Consider the following 19,383-nt stretch of genomic DNA (forward strand, 5'->3'; position numbering starts at 1 on the left):
ATACTTATGTACATTTGATTTCTCAGTTTTTTTATTTTTAATAAATTTGCAAAAACCTCAAAACTTTTTTCACATTGTCATTATGGGGTGTTGTGTGTAGAATTCTGAGGGAAAAAAAATGAATTTAATCCATTTTGGAATAAGGCTGTAACATAACAAAATGTGGAAAATGTGATGCGCTGTGAATACTTTCCGGATGCACTGTATGTAGCCTTTATCAGAATGCCTCTAATCTCCCAGACTTACTGTTTATACGGTATTATAGTATATAACTTCTCCCCACCTTCCTTCTACATCTATAACCTCAGGCAACTAGGTGTAGTAAAAGACAAGCAGGAGTTAAGTTACAATTTAAACAATGTATTATTGGTAATATTCATAAATAATAACAATATGCAAAGTACATTTGAATATTGGCAACCATACAACCTGATAAATGTTGATGTGTAGTTTCAGGCGGCACACAGACTTGTTAGTTACTTAAAATGTCTCTAGTTAAGGCATCATTTTGTGGTCAGCTTTCTTCAGAACAGGCCGCATTGCGTTGTCCTTTTCAGTTCATGATAGAGATGGTCTTTATTAGTTTGGTAAGAGAGAGAGAGTGAGGGAGTGAGCAAATTTATAGATTTTCTGTCCAACCCCTAAAACCAATAGGGCATAATAGTACTTAAAGACTTCTGATACAAGCCAGTCCCAAACAGCCATACTTCAGACCAATGGGGGATAGAACATCTTCACACCTGCCACCCCCCTAAAACCATTTGTTGAGGTAAAGCTTGGCAGTTAGGCAGCCTGGCTTTGTGTGGGGGATTACAGAGAGACTCTAGCAGAGAAACATTTGTTTCAAGCACTTCCCCCAACTCTGTCGTAAAATTCACATTCCTGACTTAGTTTTGCCTAAGTTACAAATAAAGACTTACAAAATATTTATCAACTTATATGCAAAATCTCACATCACAACAAACAGTAAGCTTTATCAGCTGAAGACAGATGGTGAAGGCTGGGATGCAAGGTTCTTTAGCCAAGTGGGAGCTCACATAATCAACATCAACCACTTGTTTATAATTTAATGGTCACACAGAAAATCTACACAGTAAAGAACATGTTAGAGAAAGTAGTAGATAATGATGGAGATCACTGTTCTTTAACATAGAATGATGGCCACAGGCAGAGAAAATCTCATGCTGACACATCTACTAATACAGTATGTAGAGCTAATGGCCTTTAAGTGTTAAGGGCCAAATGGAGCACTGCCCCACCAGCCATTGTGGAAAAAAGTAATATTCAGTTCAGTTCGGTTTATTTTATATTGCACACTAAATGCAACTAAGAATAGTAATAATAGTAATTTAACTTATCATTCAAATATTTATAACAACCATCAAGTTTGTCATCTTAAAGAATTTTTCAAATTTTTCAACATATGCTCGTTGTAATCTCTTATGTAGAAAATATTGCTTTTTGTAGTATGTGAAATTGCCTTTGCTTCTAGAGCTGCAGGCCTGTTTCCTGCTTATGGGGCTAGGTCCATTGGCCCTGCAGTGTTCCAGGTTGACCCTTAGGTATATGTGCACATTTATACAACCATAGTATTCAATTTCAGCAATGTGCTTAAAGGCTAGTGCACATACCTTGGAAGGCATGAAAAGTCCAGTACCATTTGCGCCCTTAAACGTAGTGACAGTAATTGGGGAAAAAAAGTAGCAGATCAATATCTGGAATGCATCAAGTTCAATGCATTATGGTAATCAGTATTTTGATCTTCAATCGTCATTGAGGAGGATCACCCAATGGCACTACATTTGAAAAAGCCACCAAAGGAGCCATTATGCTTGCTGCTTCTACCATGTCAAAGAGAAGCCGGCAGTATGATGCCCCTGTTTAAAAGAAGTGCTGAGTCCTAGTACAGAAATAACAACTAATTAGATTTTTTTATCATAAGAGTGAAGAAAGTAGAGAAAAATGAAGATCCTAGTGTGACATGGAACATATGATTGACTATGGATTTACAAAGTACCAATTACATAATCTTCTGGACATACCAAAGAAACCACAAATCTGGCAACATATTAAGTGATGGCAGCCGTCATATATTTACATTCCATTAATGGGAAAATAGCTTGAACAGACAGACAAAAAATCTCTGCCACCCATATTGCTGAAACATTGGGCAGGATTTTTTTTAAACATAGACAACCCTGTGAAAATATTTAGCAGTTTAAAAAAATGAGAATTCATATACAGTACATACTATAAAGACTAAATGGCTATTGATGATTTGGCATGTCTTGGTACTGAAGCAATTTAAATGATACACTGTTCATTAAACAGAATTGTTTTAATATCTATCTGTATTCAACAAAAAAAAAATTGCCCTGGTTGTGTGCAACTTTCTCTGTACATGGATCACATTCCTTGGCAGTACACCTATGATGCATCATCCAAATTTATAAAAATAAAGCTAACATTAATGCTCACTTGATAGAAGTAAACACCAGCAGAAATGTTTACTTACCAGTAAAATGTTTGATGAGTACAGGAGACTGAAGATGAATAACTAAATGGACAGGTCAGGTCTTCTTGTCAGTGACTTGTTACTTCTTCCATTGCTCAAAAAAGTTATGTATTTCCAAAATCTTTCTAAAATACAGTAGATATAAATTATTTATTCCCAAATACTTTCACAAATAAGGATGCTTCAGGGCTACAGATGACAAACTTTTCTCAATGATGCAAATAAAATTGCCGGAGAACAGAGAAGGATGGAAAAAATGAAAAATGATTTGAATACAATGTGTAGACCTTTTTCTTTTTCTTCAAGTTTTATTTGATGTATTTTTTTTTCTTTCAGGGTCACTTCTGTTAGCAAAAATGAAGTTATATTCAATAAAATGTTCAAAAATCACTAGCATTCAAGCAGAGTGAAATCGATTGCAGTTGGCCAGTCTGTTTACAGTTCATGTGTGCCAGAAAGATAGGGACACAGACATATGCCAGAAATTACTTAAAGATAGCCAAATGGATTACAAGGAATAATGCATTCAGCAAGTTCTATACATTAGGAAGAAATTTTGGAAATTGTTTCTAAATTAATATGAAAGACATTAAAGAAACTTCAGAATTGGTGTAAGTTCTAATCCAGTTCAGGGTCATTGCTATCTAAAGTCTATCCCAGCACTACTAGGTGAAATAACTAACTCTGGGCAGGGCACCAATCAGATGCTATCAGCGCATACCCCTGAAAATACACGAATACTCTCATACAGGGGTAGTATATTACTGTTAAAAGCAAAGTTTGAGCAGTTCAAGTAATTTTTTTCTTCCCTTTATATGTATAATGCAACATTGACAATAATGACAGAAATTAAAGAAATACAACAGTAGTGTACTGCCTTTAATGGTACCTTGAACCCTGACCTGGGAAATGTCTTTGTGCATTAGATGTATGTGTTACTGTAGTTGGATTGAACATTCTAAATAGGTCTAGTGTGAGAAAAAGTTTGCCTTGAAATGAACAAATCCTCCATTCATATTTGGTTCCTGTTTTGAATCAGGTAATGCTGTGAAAAGTTTCTACTTCCCATAAGAGAATAAAAAAATGATAATTTTAGTATATGGATATTTGTAAATATTTTTTACAAACTGTGTATATTTTGTTTGCAGCATGACCCCTTTTTATTGTATGGAGTTTTTTTTATTTTCATTCAGTGTACTGTAAATGTGTTTTATTTAAGTTGTAAATTTACAAATGTGTGTAGCAGTCTGAACTAGACTAGCAATAGAAAATGCACTTATTTGAAATTGAAGTTAATCAGATTCAATGGAGTTAAGTGGCACAGTGTTTCATTGGTTAGCCCTGCTGTTACCGCCCATTAACAGATTAACAGTCTTTGTTGAGTTTGTATTTTCTCCCAGTTTCCTATGACATCACAGTGATGTTTCTTTTAGGTCAATAGTTAATTTTCAATTGCTCTGGTGTTACTAGGTGCAAATAATTTTGCCTTAGATGGGTTTGCATTGAATTCAGGACTGTTTCCTTGTTCCAGTGGTTTTGGGATACGCTGGCTTCCTATGACCTCGTAATTAATAAAGTACTGCCTGGTAGGATGATTTTTTTTTTCAATAAATAGTGGCTGTTTAAATAGGGCTAAAGTATTGATGCAATAGTTTATAGCAGGAAATATGCACTTTACTGTAACATGCACTATAAATATGAAAAGGTATTGAGTAAGTTAATAGCAGCACTTGCAAGTACTGCGATTTTTTTTTTGCTTTGTGCCCGCCACCTCCATCTATGGGGCAGGAGTGAAAGCTTTAGATTTGTCAAAAATTTAGATCTCTGGTTTTCGACAGATCTTGATATTTTAGGGTCCCCTGATGCTGAAAACCTTGATATCTCAATGAAGGGTGTGTGTCTGCCTGTGTGTCACAGTTCCTTGAGGACGGTCTAGAACTAAAATGATTGGACAGAAAAATACCAAACTCGAAACTTAAGGCTGTTATAAGATGATGATGTGCTGATTAGTTTTTGAACCAAATCGTGAAAGAGCAAGAGGCACTCTAGAGAAACCCTCAAATACTGTAATTGTGCAATTAATTAGGAATTATTCTTATCAGTTGCTATTGTAATGACCTATTTTATGATCAGGAAAATCAGCATCAGAGCAGTAAATAATTACTGAAATGTTATAGAATAGTTTGGGTAACTTGGTTCATAGGGTGCAAAGCCTACTGATGCTCATGTCTGAATTTCTTGATTATTAACTTTTTTCTGTAGTAAATAACAAGGAATGAGTAGTTTAACACCTAGAGACTTTGCAAAAACAAAATAAAAGAACATAAATTTAGTTCCTTAAGAGACTAACTCTAAAATGATAGTCTTTGATCTGCAGTTTAGCCAAATTATTTGCCTAATTTAGTGTCCTTGTTCTCTGCCTTTTCATACACTACTGAGGTATTTGCCTTCTTTATAACAGCTAAAAGGTTCACTGCTTTTGTTAATTCTCTTTATAAATTCACACTTTAACTTGTTCAAGTCTTAGATCAGGTGACCTAAAATTAAAATTGAGAGACTGCCTTTTCCTGTGTGTTTGCAACAATTATAACACCAATCTGAAACAAAATCTAAGATATACTTTTTTGCCAGATCTCATAAACCTTCAGATTCAAAAGGAAAATTACATCTACGGTATATTTTGTGTTTTTTTTTAATCTTATTTCTTCTTTTTTAATGGTTGTTTAATATATTTAGGTGTTGAGGCAAGGCACATCTCAATTCACAAATAATATTTATTTTTATAGTACATTTTGATACAAAGGGTTTAGCTCAATGTGCTTTACAAGATGATCTTTTAAGATCTTTTAGCTTCATACAAAATAACTATATACAAAGAAAAACAGATTAAAATTAGATAATAGTAATAATAAAACTATTTTCCACATGATATAGTTTAAGGAAGTACTCTTCTTCATATTGTGGTTTTAGCAAGCCTGCAAATACCCCGTGCCAGAGGTATTTGTGTGAACAACATGTTTTATATTAAGTGGGAAGGCAATATGCTATGTGGAAACCGATACGAAGGAGATTAAAAGTTTTCTGGCTACTACTTCCTAATGAATCAGTATTTCTAGGGCCACTTGGGTTTTGGTAGAACTGTGTGAAGTTCTCCAGTAAAAACTTTTCAGACCTCTGCTCTTCTGCGTTGCATCTGCCGTAACTTTTTCCAAACAGCACATTTCTGTAAAAGTTGTGAGGAGGACAGAGGCTGTGAGCTCTATAGTAGTTCCAAAGTCATAAAAAATAAATTTCAGAAAATCAATAACACTGCAGTGCAAATGATTTGGGGCAAGAATTCTATACGTAAGAAAATAAAAACTTCTCCTGTGCATTTATTTGTTGTTGACCTGATACGAAGAGCAATCCAAAAGGCACCCTGGCACTATTGTTTATTCAGCAGTGTTTGAAAGCTAGGGCAGGGGCATTCACGTGCCTGTGAACCAGCGGCTGTACTCTTCTTTTCTTTAGCCTCTAGGGCAGCATATATGATCATAACTGGTGCCTTGTGAGCATGCAAACAGGTTCCAAACCTCATCTTACAGACATCTAAGACAGACTTTTTTTTTACAGGTGTCATATACTCATTCAGGCAGCCTCGCTGATTTGATTGCATGCACACACAGCAGAATCATGCTGGCTTGACACATGCAGTCCCCTGACATTAATTACTGACTCATGGATCATCTGAATGCACATATACAGTAATGTAGACATCTGTACAATCACATATGTAGTCATGCACAGTCAAAAGGCTGTCCTCCAAGTAACCTACATAATTTCCTGTCCTTGTGAGTCCTTCTGCTGGCAGCCTGCATGTCTATTAATGCATACCCTATTGTACAATGTTACTTTTTCTGGGTTGCTTTAGGCCAGGTACTCTCTGCCCCCAATTTAGCTTTACTGTACTCCCTGTGATGGTCCAAATGCTACATAATTACTGATGTGCAGTTATGAATAGTTGTTTAGCATTCTAATGGCAATTCCTGAAAGTCTTTTTCTGTCGGGAGGTCAATATTGGATTATTATAAAACCAGAGGACAGAAAGATATGGAAGTAGATGATCTGCTGTGGCAACCCCTAACGGGAGCAGCTGAAAGAAGAAGAGGAAGAAGAAGAAGAAGATAAAACCTTTAAAGGAGCACAGTGATTAATAGTACTGCTTCCAAAATATTGCAACCTGGGTTTGAGTACCAGGTCCATTTTTTTGTGAACGGTTTACACGTTATCTGAGACGTTCCGTCCATATACTACAGTTATATCCCAAATACATGTGTTTTAATTGGTAACTCTAATTTGACGTGTTAGAGAGAGGGCTTTGCGATGGACTGTAACTCTGTCTGGGATTTCTTCCTGCCATGCACCTGATGTTTCCTGGAGTCCAAGACTCTGCAATGGATTAAGATGGCTAAAGGATATTGTGTTACAGTGTGTTTACATACCTTTCAGTCAAATCTGCTGATTCCTGAAGGGCCTATGATGGACACAATTAGGAAGATCTGTAGGTCATTTTATATTATCTCTTTAAGATTTCATATCTCATGATTATTTATTTTTTTGGGGGTCAATACTTTGTCATTGTATTCCCAATGTTTACTTTTCTGTGTCAACTCACTTACTTAGGTTTAGGTTTATTTGTCATATATAGGTTAACACAGGGTCAACATACAATGAAATGTGTATGACGAGAAAAACAAGTCACTCAGCCTAGATCCAATAAAGCTAAAAATAAAATAAAAAAAAAATTACAAGTTAAAAATAGACAAGCCATATAAAATAAAAATTTGTACGTTTTAAAAGAAGTTATAGAGCAATATGTTTGTAACCATCCTGTATTGGGTTTTCTGGATAGCGGATGTGCATCTCAGATGTGAGTTTCAGTTTCTACTAATCTGTGAAATTTGGCTTTGCTGAGTCATGAGTGTCAACTTGGATTAGTTCTTATATGGTATGCCAGTTCTGCTGAGTTGTGTCTATCAGCTTGGCTAAGATGTGTATAGCATGTCCACTAAGTTGTGTACGTCAGCTCTGCTGATTTGTGTACTGCATGTCAGACTACTAAATTCTACATGTTAGCTCAGCTGAGTTATGTGTTCTTTCTGAGCTGTGCATGTCAGCTGTGCAAAATTGTGAATAATCTTTTTGTTTATTTCATCTTAGTCATGTCGCTACCCTTAAGAATGATAATTTAGTGTCGAGGATAGAAAAATGGCCCAGGGGTTGCTTTTGAAAATTTATATTCAATAAATTATACATCCTGGTCTTACTTCACAACATTTCCTTTTAAGGTCCCAGGCTTTGTGTGAATGACATACTGCTACCATTTTCTTTCTCTGTTTGCTGGATGACATCAATATTTTCAGCATAGCTGCTTCCACTTTTTGAAACACCTCCAGTTTGTTCATGTCAGCTCTCCAATGATGAACAAAGTATGTTGTCTATGCAGGCTCTGTACATTTTACTTTGCACTGTGGTATATATGAGGGCTGCCAGAAGTGAAACCAATACATTATCTATAACAGTAGGATGGACACAGGCAGAAAAGATGTTTAGCTGGTTAATTTCCTTCTAAGTTTACAGATATTTTTAATCCCCCCAAGCATGAAAACATTCCAAACAAGGTCATTGCAGTAGCTATTCTAAAGACATCCAAGTTCTCAGTGGCTACAGGCCAAGGTTATTATCCTTAATGTACATTGTACAGTGACAAAAATGAGTAAGAAAGCATATTTAAATGAAATAAAAATGAAACTAAAAGCTAAGTGGAACAAAATAACTGAAATGAATATCTTTTAATAGTAGAAAGTACTCAGTTTCAGTTGGATGCTCAAAAACGTAAGAATCAATGTGGCAATTAGGGGGCCAGACTGGCTGAGTCTTTGGATTTTAGTTCTTCCCCCAGCACATTGCTATACCAGTGATGCCACCAATCTACTCTTTTCTGGCAATGTATACAAATACAGCTTCCTTGGTTCATGCTCAGAGCGCCAACATAAAATAGAGTACATTTTAGATAGATAGATAGATAGATAGATAGATAGATAGATAGATAGATAGATAGATAGATAGATAGATAGATAGATAGATAGATAGATAGATAGATACTTTATTAATCCCAAGGGGAAATTCACAAGTGATCAATAAAAAAGAGAAAAATAAAAGTAGAAAAATACACATACACATACAGTCATACACGGAGCTGCTGAAAAGGCTGCCACTCTCGGCGGCGCCGGAACTACTAAGTTTTACTAACTACTACATTTTACTATTGAAAGGTAGAAAAAATATGACTGGCCCCAGTTAAACAAGCACGTCATTTTAATAAATACATTTTCAAGTGTGTTCTTTAATGCATAAAAATGTCACATTATTATGTATACATAAATATTTTATTGCATTATAGTAAGTAGTACTCACAAGGTAACATAATTGAAAATCTTTGTTCACAAAGACACATTTTGGCTCACTTTGCATGGCCCTTGGAGGCAACTTTGTTGTTGACTGCTCCTCCCTTTCACTAATTGGCTATGTAGCCTCACTGACAAAACAGTTTTCAGCGGGGGTACTAAATCAATGACACAGCTGTCTAGTTTGTGGAACTCAATTAAAGAGAAACTGATGAATTTAAAAATACTTTTAGCCTGCTTTCATAAGGAAATTAACAAAAGGTTGAGGATCTTGACATGCTGTACAAATAGAAATAATAAATTGCATTAGTCAACACATTTTCACCTTTTCTCTGCAGAAAGCTGCCATCCACTCACCTCAATCAATCAAATGCAAAAAAGAGAAAAACTGCAGTAGTACAACAATGTAAAGAATATCTGGCAGGCAGTGTGAATTACCTGCCTTCCAAATGTATAGTGAAGTGAACAGCCTGCTCCTTGAACAGATGGATGCTGTTACAATGCTTGTGGAACACTGTCTGTTTTCATGACTGGAGTAAAAAGAACCTCAATGAGTGTTTTATGGGACAATCTCAATGTTTCTACATTCTATTTGCTATCTAGACAGTATGGACTCAATCTTTACCAATTAGCCATTTTTCAAACTAACGTAAAAACTAAAATGAAATTATAGTCTTAAAATAAAAACTAATGGAGGTGTCACCAAAAATAAAAAGTAAAATCGAAATTGTCTAAAGTTAATAAAAGCAAACTAAAACTAAACTGAAAATTAACTGCTTGGTGAAAATTGTATAGCAATAGGAACTAATTAAAAGATGCAAGTACAATAACCTTGCTACAGTCCTGGCTGTCTTCTTGACATAATCTGCCATAATGTCTACTTGGTTCCTTACTAATTTGTATATCGGCAAAAAGATCGGTGGAGGATACAGTGTCCCTGGAGCTTTTTGACATTTCTGAGCAAATGTATGTAGATTCTCTTGACTAGCGTTTTGCTTTTAAGACAGTTATTCCTGCAAGCTTTTTAATAAACTGACAGACATAGGTATCATCTACTTAACTTTGTGCTATTGGCTGCTAGATTTTCTTTCTGACAAGACACAGGTGGTACATCTCAAAGAAATTAACCCTTGGTACGGGTGGCATACCGAGCGGTACCTTAACAAAATTTCTTTATTCATTGTACATAAACTGCATTTCACATGCATATTCCATATGAACTAGCCAGCTTTTCTAATTACATTATTCTTATTTGCTTCATCACAAATTATAAAATCCTTCATACAGAAGGTAACACAATTGGTCAAAAGATTAACTCTTATAATCTTGAATTAATTTTCAATAAAACCATTTTTGATGGAGATTGAGCAACTCTCTCCTCATCAACAGCACAGACTGTAGAGGTAGTGGAGAATTTGAAATGCCTGGGCATGGTATGGTATGGCCTTCTTATTAAATTATTGTAGACATCTCTGATGGTCAAGATTTTGTTTATACTTTTAACCTATCTTGAAAATAGCTACAGTACTTTTATGAAAACTGGTTGTCCTAATCTTGACTAACTTAGGCTTTTTAGTGGTGACCGAAGATTTTAGAAAGAGTGCACATCCCTAAATTTGCTTTTGTTAAACTGGTTATTTGTGTGCCAATAATGAATTATTAATTTTGTTCTTATCTATGTTTTTATTGATTTTTTATTTGTATGGGCTTTGCCAAATTAAATTCTATGAAACTGACATTATTTAGGGAATAACATAATTACTTATTTTTTTCCACAGGGTAAACGGAACAAACCAACACTGGAGATGGTGGGGACCCCAGATTCTAGCAGGGCACGCAGTGAATCAAAAGCTATCAAGTAGGTGGTTGGGGAGAGGGTTGGGAGGGCAGCAGAATATCTGAGGCTTGTAGGACATGGGTACACAGTACCAAAAACAGAGCTGGAAGAGGATAACGAATTATTTAAAAAAAGATGAGAACATCCAGAGAGGAGAAGCAGAGCAGAATACACTTTACAGCCTGCTAGACAAGATCTCTTAATCTATGGAAGGTGGCCATGAAGACTGTCTATATTAATGCCAGTCTTAGTCCCTGTGTCAGGATGGTGTGAACTAGATTTAGTTTAGTATACTTTGATGTCAGTGACTGGCAAAGATTTATTAGGTAATCTTTCAAAATAAGACAAAATATGAGGTCTTTGAAGTGGAGTGCCCAGTACCGAGACCACAAGAACACTATGGTTACACTCTTAATGGCTTCACTTGAACCCAGTTAGCAGCAACTGATAGTCTAAAGTGAGGACGCCAGTTGTAGCTTAGATGGACCTTTCTATATTTCAAAATAATAATGGACTTAGAACTAAAAACATTTCACATTAGAATGACTCAGAGTTTCCAATGCATCCATCATTGTCTATAGCCAATATGAAATTCATGGCTAATAATATGCTAAATTATATAATTTGCTATGTAAAAATAAGGATTTTGCATAAATTGTAGAATACATTTATGATGTCTCAGCTGGAATATTGTGTATAGTTTTAGTATGCATATTATGCAAAGGATATACAGCAACAGCCCTAGACAAAGTATGTGTAAGATGAAAATAAGGGATATTAGTAAAAAAAAACTCAAAAGAATATGATGAGCACATTTGCAAATCATGAAGGGCTTAATAAGGATCAATGCTTTTACATGGAAATTTCACATCATACTGTACATCAATGGAAACTGGTTAAGTACTAATATTGCACAAATAATAGAAAATATCGAAGTCCCTACAGAAAATCAAGTGATGGTACTACCTTAGAGACTTTTCAGCCTTGCCCTGGGCCTGGATTCACTAAGCTGTGTATAGCTGAGTGGCCAATTCTACTAAAAACATTTTAATCTTGTGCATATGACCCCAGTTGCAGAACATACATTAACAATTCAAGTGTCAGTTAAGTCCTTATCACCCTTCTTATGATGCAGATGTTGGCAGAACAGATTATAAGCTTTGATTTGGCACATTTTGTAAAGTTTTTATACCTCAAACAAAACAATAAGACATAGCTGTAAAATAGGGTGTCAGTTTAAAAAATAAGTAATCCTCAGCCCTGTTGAGCAGCAGCCCTAAATTAGCTGAAAGAAAAGTGCATTGGCAAAGATGATTAGAATGTAAATATTTTCGCAGCATTTTTAGCCTTCAGATCGTTGGCACATCTTGGTGCCAGCTGTTATTAAGAAAGATTTAACAGATGTCTCCTCAAAATCACTAACTATGGGTGTCATCTGCTATTTAATAGAGTGATCAGCCCTTTTCATGTGAGTAGTGGCACACTGTTAAGATTATGCAGGCAAAAATGAAGTAGAGATGGAAAGAATAACTAAACTTCATAAAGGGAGAAGGGAACTATTAAAAACCCTTGTCCTAAATAACAAAAACCAAGCTTCTTTATGTTATAAGATTGTATTAACAAAAAATAGAAAGCAAATTAATAGTAAAGATAGAATCAAAAAAGATATGCCTAAAAGACAAACGTTAAAACAAACAACTCCAAGTCTGTAATCCGAAAATCCTAATCAATAAGCAAGATTCAATAACCAGAAGATACGACATACAAAATCCAAAATATAAGAATTAATCAGAAGATCAAAAAAGAGTCCTTGCAATATACCATACCATACCATTTTCTAAGCTTGATTAATCCAGAGGAGGGTCACAGACACTTACAATATACAAAATCCAAAATTCAAGAGTGACCCAAACAAAAGAAGGTTTCACTAATGCCACAGCACAAGCACTGAGGCTTACTCAGATCTATATATTCCTGGAAGCTGGCCCACAGCTATAGCATTATGGGGCCCTGCTTGCTTAGCGTCAACATGCACGATAACAAACAGAATAAACTAATTTGTAATTCTTAAAATACACATAAAAATAATGAAATACACAAAAAGAGAAGACGTAAACCTTCCCTAAAATGTAAAGTACAAACAAGTACACAAAACACAACATAAAAGCTAAAGACAGGACACTTGGGTGAGGGATAAGACCCTGGCAATAATATAAAACACACATCATAGAACAATCCTCTTTGCACTGTAATATGTAGAGTAACTAAAAGTTGATAACCTGTATACATTTTTAACATTGCTTATCACATTTCTGACTTTACAGGAAAAAATTCACAGGGCATTCATTTGGGAAATGAGATATAAAACATCTGTAACCAGGGATATGTCTGAAACAAACATAGAACAGTGGGATTGCACCGCTTCCTGTCTTTTATGTCAGTCTATTGTTCTGTGAGAACAATCAGAGGATTAGTTGCAAAATGTTCAGATAGAAAATTGACAGCCCTGGGCAAGTGGAGACACATGTATCCCTGGAGGAAAGAGAACCACCGAATAAAACAGGAAGATAGAAAAACAAGAAAATGGTCTTAGTGCAGGTGAAATACTAGAAAAACAGGAGTGAAAGATTTACAAATCGAGAAGATAAATAAAAAAGGGAAGCAAGAAATATACTATCAGTAGTTAATTCTAAATATATTAATTAATTTTTTAGCCAGTGCAGCCTGATTAGCAGTACAGAAATGCAATATATGCAATGAAAGAACAAGAGTGTACACGAACACAGCCACCCACACACTACATAAAGAGCAATTAAGTGAGGCCAATATATGTAATGTTAATAATTTATTATCACTTTTTCACCTACTTTTTATTTTCATTGTCAGGTACGCAACTGTTACAATATTTCATGTCATGTCTGTAATCTTGTCTTTATGTTATTTGTATTTGTGATTATCTATTCTAAGGGATGCTGTTCAATTGACATGTATGAGAATGTCTCTGCTCTTGCTTTCACTTACAGTATTCTTGATGTCTTTACTATACAGTAGCTACTCAAATAACATTTGAGGTTAAAGTCATAGTAGCACATATCAGCATTTTAATAATATTTGTATTTTTGTAGTTTTCAGTGTTATAGTGTCTGTAGTAAATAATTACTGTTTGGATTTCTTTCAAACTTTTAAAATTATTTCCTATAGCTTATGGTTGGTGGCAGGATTAGCACTCCAGCCACTGTAAAAAAAAAACCTTATGCTGTTCCAGTGTGGTGCTAAGGTATCACCCGCTGCACTCGGGTCCCAATCCAGATGGTTCTTCCTGTGGTGGGTGCTGCAACACGCTATCAGCACATGCTTCCATCCTCTCTTAGTATGAAACTTAGGTAAACAACTCAAATACACTTTCCTAAATAAATTATGAGCTGCAACATTATGAAGACCATAAAACTGCCCTAGTAGATCCAATCCAGAACAGGATTTACAAAGCATTTGCACTCACATAAACACTTGCATTCACCTATATCGGGCCATTTTAGAGTCTCCTGAAGTTTACATCTTTAAAACATGGAAAGAAACAGAAGTATAGAAATTAAATGACACAAACCCCATAGACTATAATTCTTTGAACTGTGAGGCAGCAGTGCGGATTACTTCAATACTGCACTGCTTGAATAAATTCATTTGCTTAGCCGTTCAGTTTCTAAACTTAAGTTTATACTTGCAAGTGCCCTGAAATTATCTCCACAGTATCTGGCAAAAGACAGAAAAAACCATGGCACACCTATTCACACAGGCACCTCAGTTTACAGCCATGGAAAGAACATGAAAACCCCACATAGACAGTGTAGCTGCGTTTACCCAGTATTACCAAAGTTCTGCAGCTTCAGTATGCTTCATGGGATTCTGGCAAAAAGCTTGACATGTTGAAATGATTCCACAGACAAAATATCTTCGTTTTAAAAACTTTAGTAAAAATTCAAAGTAAAACAGTTCACACAGAAATAGAGAAAAAATTGGCATTGCAAGAAAAGAAAAGTTCTGTTTAAGGCTGATATCTTGTTTGTTTCTTTAAGTTCTCTCCTACAGCTGTATTATTTCTAAATGATCAGAAAACTGTACTCCTATCCCATTTTCATGCTGTAAATGAGTCTTTCAGTCGCTGCTAGCAGTCAAACCTATTCTAAACTATCGTATATACTCACATATAAGTCGGGTCTTGAAACCTGAAAAATCGATTATAAAATCAGACCCCGACTTATACGCCCGTTCAAAAATGTGACACTTAATTTTTTATTTTTTTTTTACATCTTCTTACCTCCCCCAGCCTCTCATCAGTTTCTCAGATGCATCTAATTTTGTTGCAGCAGCACAGTTATCAATTTCTTTCGCTACTTCAATGACGTTTAATTTAAAACCAGCTTCATATTTTCTTCTGATCGAATGCTCCATCGTAGATAATTGATGCTCTTACGATAAAGGTGTATGAGGGTGTGAAACACACAAAACAGTGCAAACGTTGCTTTGGAATAGTTTGGGTATTACTGTGTGGTTACGTAGGCACCATAGAGAGAGACAGAGTGAGAGAGAGAGAGAGAGAAAGAGGTTAGGAGCATGTGCTGATGCCACACCCACATAGAAAAAAAGGCAGTGTGCTCTGTGGTTACTCTCTCAGGTGGGTGTTAGCATATCATAATCCCTTGTACCAATAGTGTGAGTTTTCCGCATTCGACTTATACGACCAACATTATAAAATACCAGAAATTATACAATAAAATTAAGTCCCGACTTATACATGGGAAAACTTATTTGTGAGTATATACGGTACAACTGAAACTATTTACATACTGTACCTCAGATATAACAAGTAAGCTCTATCTCATATTAACTTACAGGGGGTAAAAGACTATACCATTGTCTATGGCTATTGAAAGAAAATGTTATTCTATTCCAATTGTTCACGTACTAATTTGAGTTTAACTTAAAACAGTGACTTTCTAAGATTGGCTCTTACAGACAGTAGCTCAGTCTTCTTTAGCTGCAAGGCACCAGTACTAAACAGGGCACATCAAGAATTTCAGGGTATTTTAAAACAAAATATATGTTATTTCTTATTATATTTGCTGTAAATGCATCTGTTACTACATTTTGTTGTATTTGTTGTAATTGCATTGCTGTCTTTTTTTGCTGTACTCCTACCTCTAAGCCTATTTAATTGTATGTTATGTTACCAATAAGGTGGCATAGTGGTACAGTATTCATTCTCCTACCTCACAGCTGTTGGCACTCAGATATGAATCGCTTTGTGGTGGTTGTCATTATGGAGTTTGTTTCCCCATGTTTGAGTAAGTTTTTTTTACTCTGTGCTCTGCATTAATTCTCATATTTCAGTATGAATAAGTGTGCCTTGTGACAGACTAGTGCCCCATCCAGAGCTGATTGTAGCCTTGTATCTGTTTCTGCCAAGAAAGTCACCAGCTCATAGCAACACTATAATGGAGAAAGGATTCAATGGAAGGATGATTTTGGGTCTTCCTTTATAAGGGCACTCAGGGAAAAAAAAACACAGTTGAGCCTTTTGGCTTCTATCCTAGTTGTATAACAATTAACAAACATATCCTCTATCCTAGTTGTATAACAATAACAAAGAAAGAAAGAAAGAAAGAAAGAAAGAAAGAAAGAAAGAAAGAAAGAAAGAAAGAAAGAAAGAAAGAAAGAAAGAAACCATTTGTGAAGATATGTGAAATAAACTCTTTGGAATATTAGCCATATTAACACTTTACTTTAAAAGTACAGTTAAAGTGGTTCAAAAACTAAATGCAATGAAACAGAATATTTCTGTTTTCTGAACAAACAAAGATAATCAATGAAACCTGAATCTTCAGCATGATGAAAGGTAATGTATCATTTCTTTCCCTCTAGGCCATGTTGTTCATACTTTATAATATCATCTTTATTTCTAAGAAGTCCATGCTGTGCGGAGGCTACATATTTTAATAAATCACATGCAAAGTCTACTATGTACAGCAATTGTAAGATATTAAAATACTTAAGATATCCAGAATATAGTTAAGTTTGTTTATAGTAAATATTCTTCAATTCAATCTTCTAATGTGTTGCATTTAATAATGGGATATAGTAATATTATTTTGAATGCTGATAGATCGGCAGTTGTTTTCCACAAAAATTAGAAGCATGCCTTTAGGGTCATATGATTTACATTTTATGAAGCATTTGCTATTGATTATGAACTATTTATCATTATCCACTATAGGTTTTTTATGATTTCCTTTTCTTTAAGTCTAAAGCTGCTAGTCTGGTGCAGCCTGCAAACTTATTCACACACCCTCTAGTGTGCCTGAGGAAACAGAAAAATATACTTCAGTTTTTTTACTCAAAGAGGACTGTAAAAATCAGTGTTAAAAATATTGAGTTTTGGTCAGAGTATCATAGTCCATAAAAAACACATTTTTAAAATATTTATTGCTTCCCTTTATGCATATTTTTTTCAAGCTAGGCCTTCAACTGCAAAGATCATGATTTTTGTTCACTATTTTTAGTCCAGTCAATATCATTTTACTCACTTCTCGAAGTTTTAATGTTCCTTTTGTGTTAATCATTAGTTTGTATGCCTTTCATGTTTCCGTTATTGTTCTCTGTGGTTGCTGATGTGCTTTATGTTATAACAATCTCTTATGAAGAGCCCTGAGATTATTCTGTCATTTATTAGTAAAATATTTTAAACTTTGCATGTAGTTCATTTCTTACTTATTGGCCATCTTTCCTTAAGGATTTCATCACATTTCTATCAGAATGCCATTTTCAGTTTTAATCCTTGACACACTTATTTTTCAAGGAAATTTGTCAGGAAAGTTCAATTTTTGTGAAGACATCTTGAAAAGAGCATGCTGTACACATTATTTTTTTAAATTTCAGAATCTCCCTGTAAAAAGCATGGGTAAATATGCACACTCACCTATCTTAAAACAAAGAAAAAAATCTCAGTGAATTCAGTTGCAGATTAGTTTAGTTTTTCAAATTTACCTTAAAAGAGATCACTTCAAATTATACATTTTGTATATTTTCTACTCTTTTACTCCTCCAACTGCCGCACCTGTTGGCAAAACAGATCCCAAAACAAGTTACTCAAATACTGGGACAGTGACATGTTCAAACGGTGGTACTCTCGCTTACTTCTCCTGTTACTTAAATCTAAGTTAACATTGAAAGTTAAAAAAACCAAAACTCACTTATCTAGAAGTGAATGTAAAAGGAGAGGAATTACGCAAGTGTTGTCCTACAAACATACAGTAGATAAATACGTACTCAGTGTTTACATAACTCCAAAGATAACCCATTGGCTGTACATTACAATGACTCAGTATTTTACTGACACTATAATTTATTGGCAAACCATCAGACCTTCTCTCCATCATGGTCTGAAGCAGTCAACAGTTTTACCTTGAGACTTCAACAAAGATTTTAACTCTCAGTTAGGTACTTCTTTTAAAAATGTTATGTTTAAGAATTTTGTCATAAACCCACCACACCCAACAATTAACAATAGGATTTCTATCTATGCAATTTTTACATTAATTGAATTGGAGAGTGCTTTCTTTAAAAGCTATTAAATCACCACAAGCCTTAGTTGGGCTGCCTTTGTAACTACATGACATTTTGCTGTTAAAAAAGCATGTTTTTAATGTAGTCTTCTAACGTATGTAACTGTATTTTATTATTACAGTTATTTTTAAATATGACTCACTGTTACAAAAATAGTTCACAAACAAATGTTTGATAACTGACTCTTTGAAGAAGTTACTAAAAAATTAAAATTCTCAAACTTTTAAATCAATTAACTCAGTCCCCAAACACATCTGGGGCCTCATGTATAACGCCGTGCGTAGAACTCACACTATAACATGGCGTAAGCACAAAAGCGGGAATGTGCGTACGCACAGAAAAATCCAGATGCAGGAATCTGTACGTACGCAAACTTCCACGTTCTTCCGCTTATAAATACTGATCAGCGTGAAAAGTAACGCACGTGCACGCACCTTCTGTCCCGCCCCAACTCCTCCCAGAATTACGCCTCTTTGAATATGCAAATCAATATAAATAGCCTTCTGTGAAAAGACAATGGGAAAAGCACGGGGGAAAATATAAGAATTTCAGCGAATACCAAGTGGCGGCAAAGGAAAAACATACTATTTGTTGGTTTAAACAGTGGTATAATCAACAAAAGGAAGTTGATCGAGTGACAGAGTGTTGGAGAAACTCGAAGGCTCAAGTTCACAAAGTCGCAGAGTGCCCGAAATAAAAAAGAAGTCTCATATCAAAGTCGCCGTGAAAAGGCGAGTCGTAGCCCACCGTCTGAGTGTCATATGACAGCTTATTAGGGTACAGACAAAAAAAATAGGCACACAGTGGGAAAAAAACACGAAATGTCAACTTTAATCTCGAAATTTCCACTTTAATCACGTAGTTTATTTTACCATTAAAGTAGAACATCATAAACTTCATCTTAAAATCGTTTAATTTACTAGTTTCTCAAATCCCATTGTAACTAAAGTAACACGTTAAATGCT

General features: G+C 35.0%; 1 protein-coding gene across 3 annotated transcripts in view; it reads left to right on the forward strand.

The window, feature by feature from the left end:
• The window catches only part of LOC114646258 (synaptotagmin-7-like), a 527,399-nt gene that overhangs the window by 397,295 nt on the left and 110,721 nt on the right, over window positions 1–19,383 (forward strand). For all 3 annotated transcript variants that reach the window (XM_051921809.1, XM_028794371.2, XM_051921824.1), the window contains exon 3: window positions 10,740–10,819. In XM_051921809.1, coding sequence (XP_051777769.1) covers window positions 10,740–10,819 — 80 coding nt within the window. The remainder of the gene's footprint in view (window positions 1–10,739; window positions 10,820–19,383) is intronic.

Source organism: Erpetoichthys calabaricus, chromosome 2, assembly GCF_900747795.2.
Source record: "Erpetoichthys calabaricus chromosome 2, fErpCal1.3, whole genome shotgun sequence".
NCBI classification, from domain to species: domain Eukaryota; kingdom Metazoa; phylum Chordata; class Cladistia; order Polypteriformes; family Polypteridae; genus Erpetoichthys; species Erpetoichthys calabaricus.